The following is a 19,053-nucleotide window of genomic DNA, read 5'->3' on the forward strand; positions in this document are numbered from 1 at the left end:
TTGAGCTCCTGGGCTCAAGCGATAACACCTATCTTGGCTTCCCAAAGTGCTAAGATTACAGGCATGAGCTACCATGCCTGGCAAACTTTTTCTTCTAACTTCTAAAACATTGTGTTTTACATTACTTCCATCTTTTTTTCCTTCTTCTTTCTTTCTTTTTTTTTTTTTTTTTGAGAAAGACTCTCACTCTGTCACCCAGGCTGGAGTGCAGTTGTGTGATCTCAGCTCACTGCAACCTCCACCTGCCAGGTTCAAGAAATTCTCCTGCCTTGGACTCCTGAGTAGCTGGGACTATGGGGACCCACCACCACATCAGCTAATTTTTTGTATTTTTAGTAGAGATGTGGTTCCACCATGTTGGCCAGGCTGATCTTGAACTCCTGACCTCAAGTGATCCACCTCCCAAAGTGCTGGGATTATAGGCATGAGCCACCATGCCCAGCCTCTTCTATCATTAAAAACAAAAAACAAACAAACAAAAAAACTTGGCTGGGTGCAATGGCTCATGCCTGTAATCCCAGCACTTTGGGAGGCCAAGGTGGGCGGATCACAAGGTCAGGAGATCGAGACCATCCTGGCTAACACGGTGAAACTCCATCTCTACTAAAAATACAAAAAATTAGCCAAGTGTGGTGGTGGACACCTGTAGTCCCAGCTACTTGGGAGGCTGAGGCAGGAGAATGGTGTGAACCCTGGAGGTGGAGCTTGCAGTGAGCCGAGATCGCACCACTGCACTCCAGCCTGGGTGACAGACCGAGACTCTATCTCAAAACAAACAAACAAACAAAAAAACCAAACTTGGCTGGTTGCAGTGGCTCATGCCTGTAATCCCAGCACTTTGGGAGGCTGAGGTGGGCAGATCATGAGGTCGGGGTTCAAGACCAGCCTGGCCAACATGAAACCCTGTCTCTACTAAAAATACAAAAATTAGCTGGGTGTGGTGCCACATGCCTGTAATCCCAGCTACTTAGGCTGAGGCACGAGAATCCCTTGAACCCGGGAGGCGGAGGCTGCAGTGAGCTGAGATCGCACCACTGTACTCCAGCCTGGTGACAGAGTGAGAGTCCGTCTCAAAATACACACACATACACACACACACACACACACACAACTTTTTTTTAGAGACAGGATCTATGTTGCCCAGGTTAATCCTGAATCCCTGGCCTCAAGTGATCCTCCAGCCTGGCGACACAGCGAGACTCCGTCTAAAAAAAAAAAAGAGTTTTTATTTCTTATGAAATGAAATAATGCCTAGGAGTGCAATTCTGGGTCTTAGTTTAGTTGCACATATAATTTTTAAAGAAACTGCAGTATTTTTCTGGAATGGCTATACCATTTTATTTTCTCACAGGCAATGTATGAGTTTCTCTGTATCCTTGCCAGTATTTGGTATTATCACTATTTTTAATTTTGGCCATAATGATAGGTGTGTTTTGATATGTCATTGTTGTTTAACTTGCATTTCTCTAATTGTTAATGATGTTGAACATCTTTTCATGTGCTAATTTGTGATCTGTATATTCTTTTCTGTGAAATATATTGCAAGTATTCTGCCTATTTTCTAATTAGGTTTATTTTAATAAACTTTTACTTTTAGGATAGTTTAGTCTTACAGACAAACTGTGATGATACTTGATACTACAGAGAATTCCCATATGCCCCTCACCCAGTTTCCCCTATTAACACCTTAACTCAGTGTTGTGCATCGGTCATAATGGATCAATACTGATTATTACTAACAAAAGGCCATACTTTATTTAGTTTTCTCAGTTTTTACCTAATATCCCTTTTCTCTTCTGAGATTCCATCCAGGATACCACCTTACATTTGGTCATGTCTCATTAGGGGCCTCTTGGCTGTGACACTTTCTTAGGCTTTCCTTGTTTTTGATGACCTTGACAGTTTTGACAAGTACTGGCAAAGTACTTTTTAGGACAGCTCTCTATTGGGATTTGTCTGTTTTTCTCATCACTAGATGGGGGCTATGGGTTTTAGGGAGGAAGACCACAGAGGCGACTTACCCTTCTCATCAATCGTATCAAGGGCATATGCTATCAACATGACTTGTACTGTTAACATTAACCTTCATCACCTGGCTGAGGTAGTGTTGGTCAGACTTCTTCACTATACTCTTTTTTGGCCATTTTTCACACTATACTCTGGAAGAAAGTCAGTATACACAGCTGTACACTTAAGGAGTGTGGAACTTATTCTTCATCTTCTTGGGAGTGGAATATCTATGTAAATTATTTGGAATTTCCCTACAAGGAAGATTGGCCTAATCTCTTATTTATTGAGTATGGACTCATGGATGTTTATTTTATACTTTGGGTTATGCTCTAATGCTGCCTTATTCATTTTATTGCTCTAATTGTTCCACTTAGGCCACTGGAAGCTCTTTCCATTGATTCCATTATCCTTCTGACACACACCCATTGTTTTGTGTGTGTGTTTTTTTTTTCTAAGCCCTTCTAAACTTTCTGCTACTATGAGATGCTCCAGGTTCATCCTGTATTTTTCCTGTTCCAGTCCAAGAATCAGTTATTTCTCCAACGAGTCCTGCATCCTCTAATTGAAGAATGATAGTAGAAACCAAGATTTAGCTCAATTTTTTTTTTTTTTTGCCTTTTCATTAGTGAGTTTTGAGAGTTCTTTGTTTTCTAGATACTAGACCTTCATCAGATACATAGTTTGCAAAAATTTTATCCCAGTCTGTAGCTTGTCTTTCCATCCTCTTAAGAGGGTCTTTCACAGAGTAAAGTTTTTAATTCTGATGATGTCCAGTTTATCATTTTTTCCTTTAAAGCATGGAGCTTTTGGTGTCAAGTCTCTAAGAACTCATTGCTTACCCCTAGTTGCTGGAGATTTTCTCCTTTTTTTTCCTAAACATTTTACATTTTATATTTCCATTTGCTACATTTACATTTGCTCAGTCTGGCAACCCTAGCTGAGAGGAAACTTTGGCTTGTTGGAAACCTCCCAGGGCTAGAGGAGAGCCACCTTGCTGCACAGCTTAAACTGAAGCTATTACTTGCTCTCAAAACAAATTTGGCCCTCATTTAAGTAAGAGCAATCATAAATATAAATCACTCCTCAAAGCGAAATATCTAAGAGAAATTATTCACGTTGAGGGCAGGAACTTTTCAGTTGTGGCTGTAAAGTAATAAAATGCATTTTCATGACTGGTTTTTGAGCTTCTAAAAACCATTGAGTTTGGGCTGGAAGATAACATCACCCTGGATGTCTCTAATTGGTTTCTTCTAATTCTAACATTCTTACTTCGTCAGTAAGTGGTACAGCTGAAAGCTCAAGTCTTCTTGTTTCTTGATTCAAAGCATCTTGCCTCACAGCTGTAGCCTGCATATTCTTGATTAAAATATAGATTAATTTTCTTAGAGTTCTCCAGAGAGACAGGCTAACAGTGTAGACAGATAGATGACAGGGGATTTATTATGGAGGCTGAGAAGTCCCAGGACATGCCATCTGCAAGCTGGAGACCCTGGGATGCCAGTAACATGGCTCTGTCCAAGTGTGAAAGCCTCAGAACCAGGGAAGCCAATGGTATAATTCTATCTGAGAACATGTGAGGCTGCTGGTGCAAGTCCTGGAGTTCTAATGTCCAAGGTTAGAAGACTGTCTCAAGCTCCAGGAGAGACAGAGAGGGAGAAAAGAAATTCCCTTTTCTCTTTCTTTTCTCTCTCCTTCCTTCCTTCCTTCCTTTTCTTTTCTTTGATGGAGTCTCGCTCTGTCACCCAGGTTGGAGTGCAGTGACTGATCTCAGCTCACTGCAACCTCTGCCTCCTGGGTTCAAGTGATTCTCCTCAGCTTCCTGAGTAGCTAGGATTATAGGCACATGCCACGACGCCCGGCTAATTTTTGTATTTTTAGTAGAGACCGGGTTTCATCATGTTGGTCAGGCTGGTCTCGAACTCCTGACCTGGTGATCCATCCACCTCGTCTCCCAAAGTGCTGGGATTACAGGCATGAGTCACCGCGCCTGACCCTTTTCTCTGTCTTCTTTGTTCTGAGACCCCAGCTGATTGGATGTTGCCTTCCTACATTGATCTTCCCCCACTCAATCCACAGACTCGCATTCCAATCTCCTCCAGAAACACCCTCATGGACACACCTAGAAGTAATGCTTCACCATTTCTATAGGTATTCCTTAATCCAGTCAAGTTGACACCTAAAATTAAGCATCACAAGTCCACCTCTTATCAACTTGGCACCCATATGCATCTCCTTAAACAATATTTAATCTCAAAGATAATAGCAAGGTATTATTTCTGCCTACCATGACACAACTATCCTATGTACAATCAGAAATGCATTAATCCCATCCCGAGAAGAGAAGGTGAAGTTCTTGGGTGATGTTTACTCTTTTCCTGATATCCCATAACTTAAATACTATGATGTAAAATTAACAATACTTAAATATTGATGTAAAGTCAATATGTCTTATGTTGTATTATAAAGAAATAAGGAATGAAAACAGATATTGCTCAATATATGCATATGGCTGGGTACAGTGGCTCACGCCTGTACTCCCAGCACTTTGGGAGTCCGAGGTGGGAAGATCACTTGAGCCTGGGAGGTCAAGGCTGCAGTGAGCTGTGATCATGCCACTACACTGCAGCCTGGGTGACAGGGAGCTCCTGTCTCAAAAAAAAGTATGTGTGTGTGTGTGTGTGTGTGTGTGTATAAATAAATATACACGTGACTTTTTTTTGATACAGAGTGATACGGTTTGGCTGTGTACTCACCCAAATCTCATCTTCAATTGTAGTTCCCATAATCCTCATGTGTCATGAGAGGGACCCAGTGGGAGGTAATTGAATCATGGGGGCAGTTACCCCCATGCTGCTGTTCTCGTGATAGTGAGTTCTCATGAGATCTGATGGTTTTGTAAGGGGCTTTTACTCCTTTTGCTTGGCACCTCTTGCTGATGACATGTGAAGAAGGATGTATTTGCTTCCCCTTCTGCCACGATGGGAAGTTTTCTGAGGCCTCCACCGCTATGCTGAACTGTGAGTCAACTAAACTGCTTTCCTTTATAAATTACCATCTCGGGTATGTCTTTACTAGCAGTGTGAGAACAGGCTAGTACACAGGGTCTCACTCTGTCGCCCAGGCTGGAGTGCAGTGGCATGGTCTTGGCTCACTACAACCTCCACCTCCCAGGTTCCAGCGATCCTCTTGCCTCAGCCTCCCGAGTAGCTGGGATTACAGGTATGTGCCACCACACCTGGCTAATTTTTGTTATTATTGTTATTTTTTAATTTTTTTTGTAGAGACAGGGTTTCACCATGTTGGCTGGGCTGGTCTCAAATTCCTGGCCTCAAGTGATCCGCTCAGCTTGGCCTCCCAAAGCGTTGGGATTACAGGCATGAGCCACCGCACCTAGCCTGTATGTGACTGTTTCTTAATGAAACAGTCTTTGTTTCTATAACATGGTTTTAGTTGGTATTTATAACTACTACTGCCCATTTGTAGAATAAGTTAGTTATAAGTACCAGCTAAAACCCTTATTCTGTATTCCCTTTGCCTTCAGCAAGCACCTTAGCTGGTTGTTGTGGTTCTTTACCTGGCAGGGTGACCCAAACCTTCATTCCTGAAGAGTCTGGGCCATTTGTAGTCCTGCCTAGATTGGGGTGTTGTAGTTTCCTACAGACCTTAATCTCGGAGCATGGTAATACTGAGAGATGCCCTAAGGCATCTCCCGTATTCCACACTTACTCTTCCTTACTTCCACTAGGGAGTAATAGGCCAATTTCCCCTTGGTAGTCTGGATCAGTCACCCCAGCAACATAATTCCCTTCTTGCATTTTGACTCAGATACATGAGGAGCCCAAAGTAGCTGGGTGTCGGTCTGAATTTCCAGGTCAGTGGAATCGTGGCTCCTGGTGGCAGCATTCCTCCCTGCGGAACTAAGACCTTTAGGCCAGCAGAGCATAAAGTCTTGGGAATAGGCAGCAAAAATTTTGCTAGTGGGTCACTAGGGATAATGGTGAGTGGTGCCACTCCCATTTCCGCCCCTTGATTCTTGGATGTATGAATCCTGGCTATGGGAGAAACAGTTCCATATACTGGATGCCGATTCAGAGCACCTATAGGTTGTCCCAGTCCTACCAAGTATTACCACCTAGCTGGTGCTGTAACTGTGATTTCAAAAGGCCGTTTCACCACTCTGTCAAGACAGCTGCTTCAGGATGGTGGGGAACATGTTAAGACCAGTGAATTCCATGAGCATGAGCCCATTTTCACACTTTCTTGGCTGTGAATTGAGTCAGAGCACTGCTGGGTCAGAGCACTGCTGTATGGAATACTATGACAGTGGATAAGGCATTCTGTAAATCTAGGGATGATGGTTTTGGCAGAAGCATTATGGGCAGGGAATGCAAATCCTATCCAGTGTCTATTCCAGTAAGAGCAAAACATTGCCCCTTCCCTGATGGAAGCCTTCCAGGGTAATCAGCCTGCCACCAGGTGGCTGTCTGATCACTCCAGGTAATGGTGCCATAATCAGGGGCTCAGTGCTGGTCTCTGTTGCTGTCAGATTGAGCACTCAGAGGTAGCCATAGCCAGGTCAGCCTTGGTAAGTGGGAGTCCATGTTGCTAAGCCATGCAAAACATTTATGCCTGCTACCATGGCCAGTTTCTTCATGAGCAATGACAGGGGTGGCTGGGCAATGACAGGGGTGGCAGGGGCCAGAGGCTGACTAGTATACACAGAATAGGTCATCCTTTCTACTTGGTTATTAAAGTTCTCTTCTGCTGAGGTCACTCTTTGGTGAGCATTCACATGGGACACAAATTTATCTTCACATCTTCTGTGCCTTCAGAGAGGTCTGTTCACCACCTCACATGCCAATCTCTTCTGGAAACACCCTCAAAGACACATCACAGACACACCCAGAAGTAATATTTTACCATTTCTCTAGGTATTCCTTAATCTAGTCAAGCTGGTACCTAAAATTAACTATCACAATATGGACCCCTCTGATTAAATGTTCTAGTCAAATCAGAATATTGTTGGATTCTGAAAATCTACGATTTAATCTGTGTTTCTGAATCTATGTTTCAGATCATGTTGGATCTGAACATCTACATTTTAAGAACCTCCTTAGAGCTGGGCGTGGTGGCTCATGCCTGTAATCCCAGCACTTTGGGAGGCCAAAGTGGGAGGATCGTTTGAGCCCAGGAGTTTGAGACCGTCTGGGCAACAGAGTAAGACCGTGTCTCTACAAATAATAAAAAAATTCTCTGGATGTGGTGGTGCACACCTGTGGTCTCAGCTACTTGGAAGGCTGAGGTGGGAGGATCATCTGAGCCTGGGAGGTCGAAGCTGCAGTGAGCAATGAAAGTTTGAAAATCACTGTCAGAGCCCAAAGCCCTGGTCTTGTTATTTTATAGTCAGCATCAAAGACAACTGTGAAGTTTTCTTCACTCTGGATGCCTAGGTGTCAATCTCGGATTGAGGACTTCTGCCTCTAAAAACAATGATTCCAGCTTTAGATATAAGATTCAGTTGTTTATGACCCCTACACTCTTGGTTTTGCTCTTCAGACAACTTACTGGCCATTAGCATTATCTTCTGCACTAGGAGCATGGGGTCGGCAAGCTACTACTTGAGATCAAATTAAACCCCTGCCTGCGCTTTACTGGGACACAGCCATATGCATCAGTTTACATCTCCTCTCTGGTTGCTTTAGTGCTGCAACAGGTGAAGTGATTAGTTGTGACAGAGCCTTATGGCCTACAAAACCTTAAGAATTTATCTGGCCCTTTACAGAAAAAAAGTTTGCTGCCTCTTCCACTAGAACATTGAAAGGGAAAAAGTAGAGATTGTTTTACATTTTACCTGTTAAGGCTTGTCTGGTAAAAGGCTGATACAAAACCACAGACAACAGCCAGTAACATTAAGTGTGTTTTTATTATTTATTATTATTTTTAAGACAGAGTCTCGCTCTGTCGCCCAGGCTGGAGTGCAGTGGCGTGATCTCGGCTCACTGCAAGCTCAGCCTCCCAGGTTCATACCATTCTCCTGCCTCAGCCTCTCAAGTAGCTGGGACTACAGGAGCCCACCACCACGCCTAGCTAATATATTTTTTTTTTTTTTTTTTTTTTTTTTTTTTTTAGAAACTGATGTTTATTTTCCATCAACCATTCTTCCATGTTGCTTAAGAGCCCGTGCAGCTAATTTTTTGTATATTTATTAGAAACAGGGTTTCACTGTGTTAGCCAGGATGGTTTCGATCTCCTGACCTCGTGATCGATCCACCCACCTCCACCTCCCAAAGTTTTTACAAGAGTGAGCCACCAAGCCCGGCCGTGGGTTTTTATTTTTAAGGGGCACAGTAAGATATTCTATTTGCCTGAAACTACCTATGAACACAGATATTTGGGGAACCTAAAACTTATACTATGTGGATCCCAAATACTTGCATCCAGATCATGTGTGATAACTATTTAAAATGCAGATTCCTGCTGGGCACAGTGGCTCACGCCTATAATCCCAGCACTTTAGGAGGCCACAGTGTGAGGATCACTTGAGCGTAGAGTTCAAGACCAGACTGGGCAATGTGGTGAGACCCTGTCTCTTAAGGAAAAAAATTTTTTTTTTTTTTTTTTGAGACAGAGTCTCGCTTTATCGCCCAGGCTGAAGTGCAGGGGCCGGATCTCAGCTCACTGCAAGCTCTGCCTTCCGCGTTTACGCCATTCTCCTGCCTCAGCCTCCGAGTAGCTGGGACTACAGGCGCCTGCCACCACGCCCGGCTAGTTTTTTTTTTTTTTAGTAGAGACGGGGTTTCACCGTGTTAGCCAGGATGGTCTCGATCTCCTGACCTCGTGATCCGCCCGTCTCGGCCTCCCAAAGTGCTGGGATTACAGGCTTGAGCCACCGCGCCCGGCCAAGAAAAATTTTAAGATTAACCAGGTACGGCCGGGTGTGGTGGATCATGCCTGTAATCCCAGCACTTTGGGAGGCTGAGGCGGGTGGATCATGAGGTCAGGAGTTCGAGACCAGCCTGGCCAACACAGTGAAACCCCATCTCTACTAAAAATACAAAAATTATCCAGGCGTGGTGGTGGACACCTGTAGTCCCAACTATTTTGAGGTTGGTAGGAGAATCGCTTGAACCCGGGAGGCAGAGGTTGCAGTGAGCCGAGATTGTACCAACTGCACTCCAGCCTGGGCGACAGAGCGAGACACCATCTCAAAAAATAAAAAAAAAATTAACCAGGTATGGTGGCACATGCCTGTAGTCCTAGCTACTTAGAGGGCTGAGGTGGGAGGATCACTTGAACCCAGGATCGCTTTGAGCCTAGGAATTCAGTCTATGATTGTACCACTGAGTTCCAGCCTGGGCAACAGAACAAGATCCTACCTCAAAAAAAAAAAAAAAAAAAATGCTGATTTTTGGATTCTACCACGAATGAGAATTTGTTATGTCAGGATATGTGATTACTCCCTTTTTTGTAACTACTAATTTATCTAGTACCTGCCTCTGTTATAGCACTGAAGATAGTTATTTGTTTAATGGTTTGTCTCTACTATTAAGACTGAACTCCTTCAGGGGTAGGTATTGTGTTGTTACTTTTGTATTCCAAGCTCCAGGGCAGTTCTCAAAGGGTGGTCTATGGATGCTGGGAGTCTTAGAGACTCTTGCAGGTGTAACAAGTTTGAAACAATTTTTTTTTTTTTTTTTTTTTGAGGCGGAGTTTTGCTCCTGTTGCCCAGGCTGGAGTGCAATGGTGCGATCTTGGCTCACTGCAACCTCTGCCTCCCGGGTTCAAGCAATTCTCCTGCCTGAGCCTCCCTAGTAGCTGGGATTACAGGCATGTGCGACCACGCCCGGCTAATTTTGTTTTTTTAGTAGAGACAGGGTTTCTCCATGTTGTTCAGGCTGGTCTCGAACTCCCGACCTCAGGTGATCCGTGCCTTCCAAAGTGCTGGGATTACAGGCGTGAGCGACCGCGCATGGCCAAAAGTATTTTTTTTTTTTGAGACAGAGTCTCGTTCTGTCGCCAGGCTGGAGTGCAGTGGCGATCTTGGCTCACTGCAATCTCCAACTCCCAGGTTCAAGTGATTCTCCTGCCTCAGCCTCCTAAGTAACTGGGATTACAGACACGTGCCACCATGCCTGGCTAATTTTTTTTTTTTTTTTTTGAGACGGAGTCTCGCTCTGTCGCCCAGGCTAGAGTGCAGTGGCCGGATCTCAGCTCACTGCAAGCTCCGCCTCCCGGGTTCCCGCCATTCTCCTGCCTCAGCCTCCCGAGTAGCTGGGACTACAGGCGCCCGCCACCTCACCCAGCTAGTTTTTTGTATTTTTTAGTAGAGACGGGGTTTCACCGTGTTAGCCAGGATGGTCTCGATCTCCTGACCTCGTGATCCGCCCGTCTCGGCCTCCCAAAGTGCTGGGATTACAGGCTTGAGCCACCGCGCCCAGCCTGCCTGGCTAATTTTTATATTTTTAGTAGAGACAGGGTTTCACCATGTTGGCCAGGATGGTCTCGATCTCCTGACCTCATGATCCACCTGCCTCGGTCTACCAAAGTGGAAAGTATGTTTTTTTTAGATGGAGTCTTGCTCTGTTGCCCAGGCTGGAGTGGCACAATTTTGGCTCACTGCAACCTCTGCCTCCAAGCAACTCTCCTGCCACAGCCTCCCGAGTTGCTGGGATTATAGGTGTCCCCCACCATGCGCAGCTGATTTTTGTATTTTTAGTAGAGATGGGGTTTCACCATGTTGGCCAGGCTGGTCTCAAACTCCTGTCCTCAAGTATCTGCCTGCCTCGGCCTACCAGAGTGCTAGGATTACAGGTGTGAGCCACTGCGCGTGCCCTGAAACTATTTTCATAGTGATACTAAGATATGATTTGCCCTTTTTTGCTGGGTTGACATTTGTACTATTGATGCAAAAGCAATGCTAAGAGTGTGGACACTGTAGCATAAATTAACGCAGTAGAAATAAATTTCACTGTCAGTCATTGTATTCTTGACTGCCATGCATTAATAATAATAGTGCCAGTTTCGCTTAAGAATACCCTTCATTGCCGGATGTGGTGGCTCAAGCCTATAATCCCAGCACTTTGGGAGGCCGAGATGGGCGGATCAGATCACGAGGTCAGGAGATCGAGACCATCCTGGCTAATACGGTGAAACCCCGTCTCTACTAAAAAATACAAAAACCTAGCCGGGCGAGTTGGTGGGCACCTGTAGTCCCAGCTACTCGGGAGGCTGAGCCAGGAGAATGGCATAAACCCGGGAGGCGCAGCTTGCAGTGAGCTGAGATCCGGCCACTGCACTCCAGCCTGGGCGACAGAGCGAGACTCCATCTCAAAAAAAAAAAAAAAAAAAAAAAAAAAATACCCTTCATGAATCAGTAAAAATGATTACTTTTGTTAACTCTTAACTCATTAGTTCTCATCTTTTTCACATTCTATATGACAAAATTATGAATAAAACCTGTTGTTTTTGAGACAGGGTCTGGCTCTGTTGCCCAGCCTGGAGTGCAGTGACGTGATTATGGCTCACTGCAACCTCCCCCTCCTGGGCTCAAGCCATTCTCTCATGTCAGCCTTGTGAGTAGTTGGGACTGCAGGTCTGTGCTCAGCTAATTTTTTTTTTTTTTTAAGAGATGGGTTTCGTCATGTTGCTCAGGATGGTCTCAAACTTCTGGACTCATACAATCTGCCAGCCTCAGCCTCCCAAAGTGCTTGATTACAGGCACGAGCCACTGTGGCCCATACAACCATTTTGTTGCATACCCAAAGTAAGATGGTGGTGTCTTGAAGAAAAAGAACTTGAGTGACAATTTGAATTGGAAGCTGAACTAGATGCTCTTTTTTCACGCAACATCATTTTTATTTGAAAATACAAGGGACAAACTATGGCTATTTGTATGTAAGTATTTAGCAGAACTTTACTTGAAAACAAAGGAGACTTGCCACTTCAAGGAAGACAATTTATAATTTGTTGCCAATGATAAAATTTGACCTGTCAAGAAAAAAGCAGAATATTGGAAAACTTGTACCTGCTACTCTGAGCTTGACAGCTTCCCAATATAAAAAACTTTTCTGATGAGATCAGTAATTTTTTAAAAAAATGTATAATAAAATATATTAACATTTGGAAGATCTGCATAGCTCAGTGAACTGATATTTTCCCAAATGACCAATACATGATGGCTTAAGTCACACATGGGTAAACGATCCATTCAAAGTGCAGGATAGGCTGTTCTGCCTATGGAGTGGCCATTCTTTTACTCCTTTACTTTCTTAATAAACTTGCTTTCACTTTACTCAAAATAACAAAAATAAAGTGCAAGACAGATCAATGGATTTTAATAGTATCAGAATATGAAGAGTTTACTGATATATTTTCAAACTACACATTGCAATCCACTTTTTTTTTGAGACAGCCCTCTAAATTTAAGAACAGCTGGTATAGAGGCTACAACAGGATTTGAAGATAGAGAACCTAAATTAAAGTTCCAGTTTTGTCACTTACCTGATTTTTTTTTTTTTTTTTTTTTTGAGACGGAGTCTCGCTCTGTCGCCCAGGCTGGAGTGCAGTGGCCGGATCTCGGCTCACTGCAAGCTCCGCCTCCCGGGTTCACGCCATTCTCCTGCCTCAGCCTCCCGAGTAGCTGAGACTACAGGCGCCCGCCACCACACCCGGCTAATTTTTTTTTTTGTATTTTTAGTAGAGACGGGATTTCACCATGTTAGCCAGGATGGTCTCGATCTCCTGACCTTGTGATCCGCCCGTCTCGGCCTCCCAAAGTGCTGGGATTACAGGCTTACCTGACTGATTTTAGGCAAGTTACTTAGGTGCAGGCTCTGAAGTCACACTGTGCGGGTTCGTGATTTTAGCTCCACCCCTTGCTAAATCGTACTGCCTGGGCTTCCCAAAGTCCTGAGATTACAGGCGTAAGCCACCCTACCTGGGCTTGCAGAAGCTATTCTAAGTGTAATAAATTTGAAGGGAAGGTGTTGGGGATATTTGTGTGTGGCTGTTAATTTGTAAAGAAAAAAAATGTGTTATAAAAATTTGTTTTCTTTTTCTGTTTCTGAAGAAAGAACAAAGCATTTGAAATAGGCCGTGCAAGGTGGTTCATGCCTGTAATCTCAGCACTTTGGGAGGCCGAGGCGGGCGGATCACGACGTCAAGAGATCGAGACCATCCTGGTCAACAGGGTGAAACCCCATCGCTACCAAAAATACAAAAATTAGCTAGGCGTGGTGGCGCATGCCTATAATCCCAGCTACTAGGGAGGCTGAGGCAGGAGAATCGCTTGAACCCGGGAGGCGGAGGTTGCGGCGAGCCGAGAGTGAGCCGAGATTGCGCCACTGCACTCCATCCGGGCGACATAGTGAGACTGCGTCTCAAAAAAAAAAAAAAAAAAAAAAAAAAACAAAAACCACTGAAAAAAAACTTTCCCGAAATCCTTGTCCTATAATCTAGTTAGAAAATAGGAAAATTTGGCCGGGCGCGGTGGCTCAAGCCTGTAATCCCAGCACTTTGGGAGGCCGAGACGGGCGGATCACAAGGTCAGGAGATCAAGACCATCCTGGCTAACCCGCTGAAACCCCGTCTCTACTAAAAAAAATACAAAAAACTAGCGGGGCGAGGTGGCGAGCGCCTGTAGTCCCAGCTACTCGGGAGGCTGAGGCAGGAGAATGGCGTAAACCCGGGAGGCGGAGCTTGCAGTGAGCTGAGATCTGGCCACTGCACTCCAGGCTGGGTGACAGAGCGAGACTCCGCCTCAGAAAAAAAAAAAAAAAAAAAAAAAAAAAAAAAAAAGAAAATAGGAATTTTTTTTTTTTTCAAATACCAAAAGGTATCAAAATGAAATACTAAGGAGAGTCGGGTAGGGCCTGTACTCGACTTCATGACTGAGGGCAATTTCTCTCTTTTTTTCTTTTTTGAGATGGAGTCTCCCTCTGTTGCCCAGGCTGGAGTGCAGTGGCTGTGATCTTGGCTCACTGCAACCTCTGCCTCCCGGGTTCAAGTGATCCTCCCACCTCAGCCTCCCAAGCAGCTGGAATTACAGGCGTGAGCCACCACCCCCTGCTAATTTTTATATTTTTAGTAGAGATGGCATTTCACCATGTTGGCCAGGCTGGTCTTTAACTCCTGGCCTCCCAAAGTGTTGGGATTACAGGCGTGAGCCACTGAGGCCAGCCCCTTTCAACTTTTCACCTCAGTTATGTCTGCCTGTTTGGACAGCAGTATCTCATCTCCAACCTCCCTGGCATCTTTTAAATCCTGTTAAGGTTGCCTCTAAATATACATACATATATATATACACACACATATATATATACACACATATATACATACACACACACACACACACATATATATACACACATATTTTTCCTGTTTGTTTAGAGACTACTGTCGCAGTGTTACCCAGGCTGGAGTGCAGTGGCGCCATCTGGGCTCATGCAACCCGCACCAGTGGGCTCCGGCGATCCTCCAGCCTCAGCCTCCTGAGTAGCTCTGACCCAGGCGCCGACACCACATTTTTTAGGGAGACCTTTTTGGTAACCTCTAAATCATAATAAATGCACGGAGGAGGGGCCAAAGCCTTTTTTCCTGGCAAACGCCAGTGACACCCGTTCTCAGTACCCAGAAACAGAGGCAAGGAGCGGGGCAGCTGCGCCCTCCGCCCTACTCCGCTGATCCCGGGGCCGCGCTGTCCCTGTGTCCGGTGGTCCCCTACACGACCCTGACGCACTAGTAGGGTCTGCAGCGTATCACGAGGATCAGGCCAACTTTCCCGCCCCATACGTGAGGGGCCGTTTCGAAGCCCCTTCCACCACGGACACTCGAAACTCTTCCTGGCAGTTGGACCTCAGCCGCCCCGCCGCCCCGCCGCCCGCCGCCCGCCGCCCGCCGCCCGCCGCCCGCCGCCCGCCGCCCGCCGCCCGCCGCCCGCCGCACCTCCCTGCCCGCAGGAGAAGCCACGTCTCGCGCGAATCCTTCCACCTCTCGCGACACTTGCCACCCGTGCCCTGCAGCCCTGCGCGCCCCACCCGCGGTCGCGCGCCGCGCTCCCTGCCCCCTCACCCTTTAGCCCGGCATCCGGGCCCGCTACTCGCCCACTGGGAGCGCCGTGGCGCCTGGTGTTCGGCGCGAGCCCGGCTGGGCCGCAGGTTCCGCCCTGCTCCGCTGCGCCCCGCCCGGACTGGGGTAAAGGCCGCGGCCGGGCCATGCCGTGTACCCCTCAGGGAGGGCAGGAGAGCCTGAGGAGTGGCTGGGCCGCCAGGTGAGTCCGCGTCGGGCGGCTGTACCGAGGGAGGCCAGGCTGGGTGCCGGTGGGCGGTGCAGCGCTGCGGGGCCGGGATGCGGAAGCCCTTAGCCTGGGGGAACCCTGGGCACCCTGTGAACCCTGTTTACCCTGTGGTCTGCACTGGCTGTCCTGCTGCTGTCGCGGGACTGCGGGCGGGCGACCTGAGCCCGAGCTCCGAGGGCCCGGAGCGGGGCGCCAGGGCCTAGGGTCGTGGGGTCTAGGGGCGCGCCAAGGTGGCTGAGGAAAGTCTGTGCGGGGAAAAGGACAATGGAGCCGAAAGCCGGCGTCTGCCATCCCACCGGGCCCGCGTGAGATGTCCTCCTGCCCCCTGCCCTACGGGGCAACTTAGAAGTGTCCTTCTGGTGCCTGCAGCGCTGGTCATTGCCGAATGGAAGGAGTGTTGGAGAGGTAGAAACAGCTGGTCAGAGCAGCCTCTGCGGGAGGAGGCTTTTGAGGTCGCTCGTTACCTTTCATCTGAGATTCTGGCTGTGCGAGTGGGCGTGCGCGTGCGCACCGTGGCCCCGGGCGAGGTTTCTTTTCCGAATTTGTGCCACTGCCCATTAATCCACTTCAAGGATCCATCAAAAATGATTGGTTCCTTAGCGAGTAGTTTTATTTTTTTGTATTTTAAGATTCCATTAGTTGTGTAATGGTAGGCGCCTGGAGCCCAAAACCTTGGCGTTACTAGGACAGGGCATGACCCAGCTGACTTGGAGTAAATTTTCTGCCTTTAACTACATTTAGATTGGAAATTAGGGTAAAATGTTTTTGTTGCAATCAAGTTTCGAGCATGTGGTCCTGTAATTCTGGGTTTGTTTTATAACTCATGGACTGAGTAAAATTACCCAGTTTTCCGAGAGAATTGGGAACTCCGCGCAATGGTTGATCTAATAGAAGCATTTTATTTAAAGCTTCCACCCATCCAGCTGCTAATTTATGTTATTTTTCTTTTAAATTATGTAGATGTTGTTGTTGCAGAAATGGCTCTGTAAAATGATTAGTTTTGTGCTTGTGTATGTGTGCGAACAGTTACACAGTTAAAATCATTTTCCTGATAGTTTTCTTTTGTCTTTAGAGAGCGAAATGTCATCAGTGCAGTCACAACAGGAGCAGTTGTCCCAGTCAGATCCATCCCCATCACCAAACTCATGTAGTTCCTTTGAGCTAATAGACATGGATGCTGGCAGCTTGTATGAACCAGTTTCTCCCCATTGGTTTTATTGTAAGATAATAGATTCTAAGGAGACATGGATTCCTTTCAACTCTGAGGATTCACAGCAGCTGGAGGAGGCATATAGCTCTGGTAGGTGAAAATTATGACTTGGAATAGACAAAGACTTTCCCCTCCTCAAACTATAGTATAATGGTTCTTATAGTGAGTGCTATGAAAACTAAATTTTAGATTTTTCCAGTTAAATAATTTCTTACAGCATTTTTTTTTTTTTTTTTTTTTTTTTTTTTTTTTGAGACGGAGTCTCGCTCTGTCGCCCAGGCTGGAGTGCAGTGGCCGGATCTCAGCTCACTGCAAGCTCCGCCTCCCGGGTTCACGCCATTCTCCTGCCTCAGCCTCCCGAGTAGCTGGGACTACAGGCGCCCGCCAGGTCGCCCGGCTAGGTTTTTTTTTTGTATTTTTAGTAGAGACGGGGTTTCACCATGTTAGCCAGGATGGTCTTGATCTCCTGACCTCGTGATCCGCCCGTCTCGGCCTCCCAAAGTGCTGGGATTACAGGCTTGAGCCACCACGCCCGGCCGACTCTTACAGCATTTTATATAGAACTTCTGCACTAATACCTAGCCAATCAATAATATTCCAGAATTTGGTCTGTATTTTGAAAACAGTATCTATTATTATTTCTGCATAGTTACCCAATAATTTTTTTTTTTCCATAGAGTTGGGGACCTAATTATATTGTCTAGGCTGGTCTTGAACTCCAAGGTTCAAGCAATCTTTCTCCCTGGCCTCCCAAAGTGCTGGGATTACAGGCATGTTACACCCTGTGCCCAGCCCCCCAGTAATATCTTTAATGTTCTAGCTTATGTTTTGTTTTATAAAGAATGTGTAAGGCTGGGTGCAGTGGCTCATACCTGTAATCCCAGCACTTTGCGAGGCCAAGATGGGCAGATCACCTGAGGTCAGGAGTTCGAGATTAGCATGGCCAGCATGGTGAAACCCTTTCTCTACTAAAAATACAAAAATTAGCCAGATGGGTGCTCTGTGCCTGTAGTCTCAGCTACCTGGGAGGCTGAGGCAGGAGAATTGCTCAAACCCGGGAGGCGGAGGTTGCAGTGAGCCAAGATTGTGCTACTGGACTCCACCCTGGGTGACAGAGTGAGACTTGTCTCAAAAAAAGAGAAAAAAGTATGTATAGAGTGGATTGTCACAGTGCAGAAGAATGAACTCTCTAACTTATCACTTGACTTTTCTTCTTTTATAAAACGAGAATGATTCTATTTATACTGAATCATCATGATGGTTATTAATTTACCTTATGGTTCCCAAGCAAATTCAGAAAAATCACATTATATACTTTTTTTTTAAGGGGCACTGCTGTCTTTCCTCAGAAAAAGAACAAAACTGTTTGGGTAATATTTTTTTCATGTTTCATTAAAATCAGGAATGGTTTTGACGGTTTGTAAAGTAGGTAGTGAAAAAGATATGAATTAAATTCCATTTTGTTTGGTGTTTAGCCAAGTAGGAACTGTTCATTCATGTGTTTCATAACATTAGAGTATAACTCAGAATTGTATGTTGGGAGATTTATTTTGAAATATGTACTTCTTTTCCCCTTTTCAATCCTTGAAAGGAAAAGATTGTAATGGGAGAGTTGTTCCTACTGATGGGGGCAGATATGATGTTCATTTGGGGGAAAGGATGCGATATGCTGTATACTGGGATGAACTAGCATCGGAAGTGAGACGATGTACATGGTTTTACAAGGGAGACAAAGACAATAAGTATGTTCCCTACTCGGAGAGCTTCAGCCAAGTTTTAGAGGTATTCTTTTGACTCTTTTTTTTTTACTTATTCTTTCCTTCTCTTATTTAATAATCTTTCTTTTGTAATTTATTTTGTGAAATTTCCAGAAAGTTTGGTTCTGTCTGTATCACATTATAAAATATGATAAAGCATTTCTATTTGCAAGCCAGTTTCAGGATGAAGTAGTCTTATTTTCAGATTTTTTTTTTTTTTTTTTTGAGATGGAGTCTCGCTCTGTTGCCCAGGCTGAAGTGCAATGGTGCGATCTTGGCTCACTGCAACCTCCACCTCCCGGGTTCAAGTGATTCTCCTGCCTCAGCCTCCCAAGTAGCTGGGATTACAGGTGGCCGCCACCATGCCTGGCTAGTTTTTTTTGTATTTTTATTAAAGATGGCGTTTTGGCCGGGCACGGTGGCTCAAGCCTGTAATCCCAGCACTTTGGGAGGCCGAGACGGGTGGATCACGAGGTCAGGAGATCGAGACCATCCTGGCTAATACCGTGAAACCCCGTCTCTACTAAAAAATACAAAAAAAACTAGATGGGCGAGGTGGCGGGCGCCTGTAGTCCCAGCTACTCGGGAGGCTGAGGCAGGAGAATGGCATGAACCCGGGAGGCGGAGCTTGCAGTGAGCTGAGATCCGGCCACTGCACTCCAGCCTGGGCGACAGAGCGAGACTCCGTCTCAAAAAAAAAAAAAAAAAAAAAAGATGGGGTTTCACCATGTTGGCTAGGCTGGTCTCAAACTCCTGACCTCAAATGATCTGCTGGCCTCGGC

The 19,053-nt window shown here is 45.7% G+C and overlaps 1 protein-coding gene across 6 annotated transcripts in view; it reads left to right on the forward strand.

The window, feature by feature from the left end:
- Positions 1-14,917: 14,917 nt before the first annotated feature.
- Positions 14,918-19,053, forward strand: part of DDHD2 (DDHD domain containing 2) — a 38,813-nt gene continuing 34,677 nt past the window's right edge. For 4 of the 6 annotated variants that reach the window (XM_030937449.1, XM_030937450.1, XM_030937448.1 and 1 more), the window contains exons 1-3: positions 15,011-15,277; positions 16,360-16,604; positions 18,106-18,296. In XM_030937449.1, coding sequence (XP_030793309.1) covers positions 15,222-15,277; positions 16,360-16,604; positions 18,106-18,296 — 492 coding nt within the window. In that variant the 5' untranslated portion in view covers positions 15,011-15,221. Of the gene's footprint in view, positions 15,278-16,359; positions 16,605-18,105; positions 18,297-19,053 lie in introns of all 6 variants that reach the window. The other 2 variants (XM_010385291.2, XM_030937451.1) reach the window with 2 other exon arrangements.

This window comes from Rhinopithecus roxellana, chromosome 9 (genome assembly GCF_007565055.1).
Source record: "Rhinopithecus roxellana isolate Shanxi Qingling chromosome 9, ASM756505v1, whole genome shotgun sequence".
Taxonomy (NCBI): domain Eukaryota; kingdom Metazoa; phylum Chordata; class Mammalia; order Primates; family Cercopithecidae; genus Rhinopithecus; species Rhinopithecus roxellana.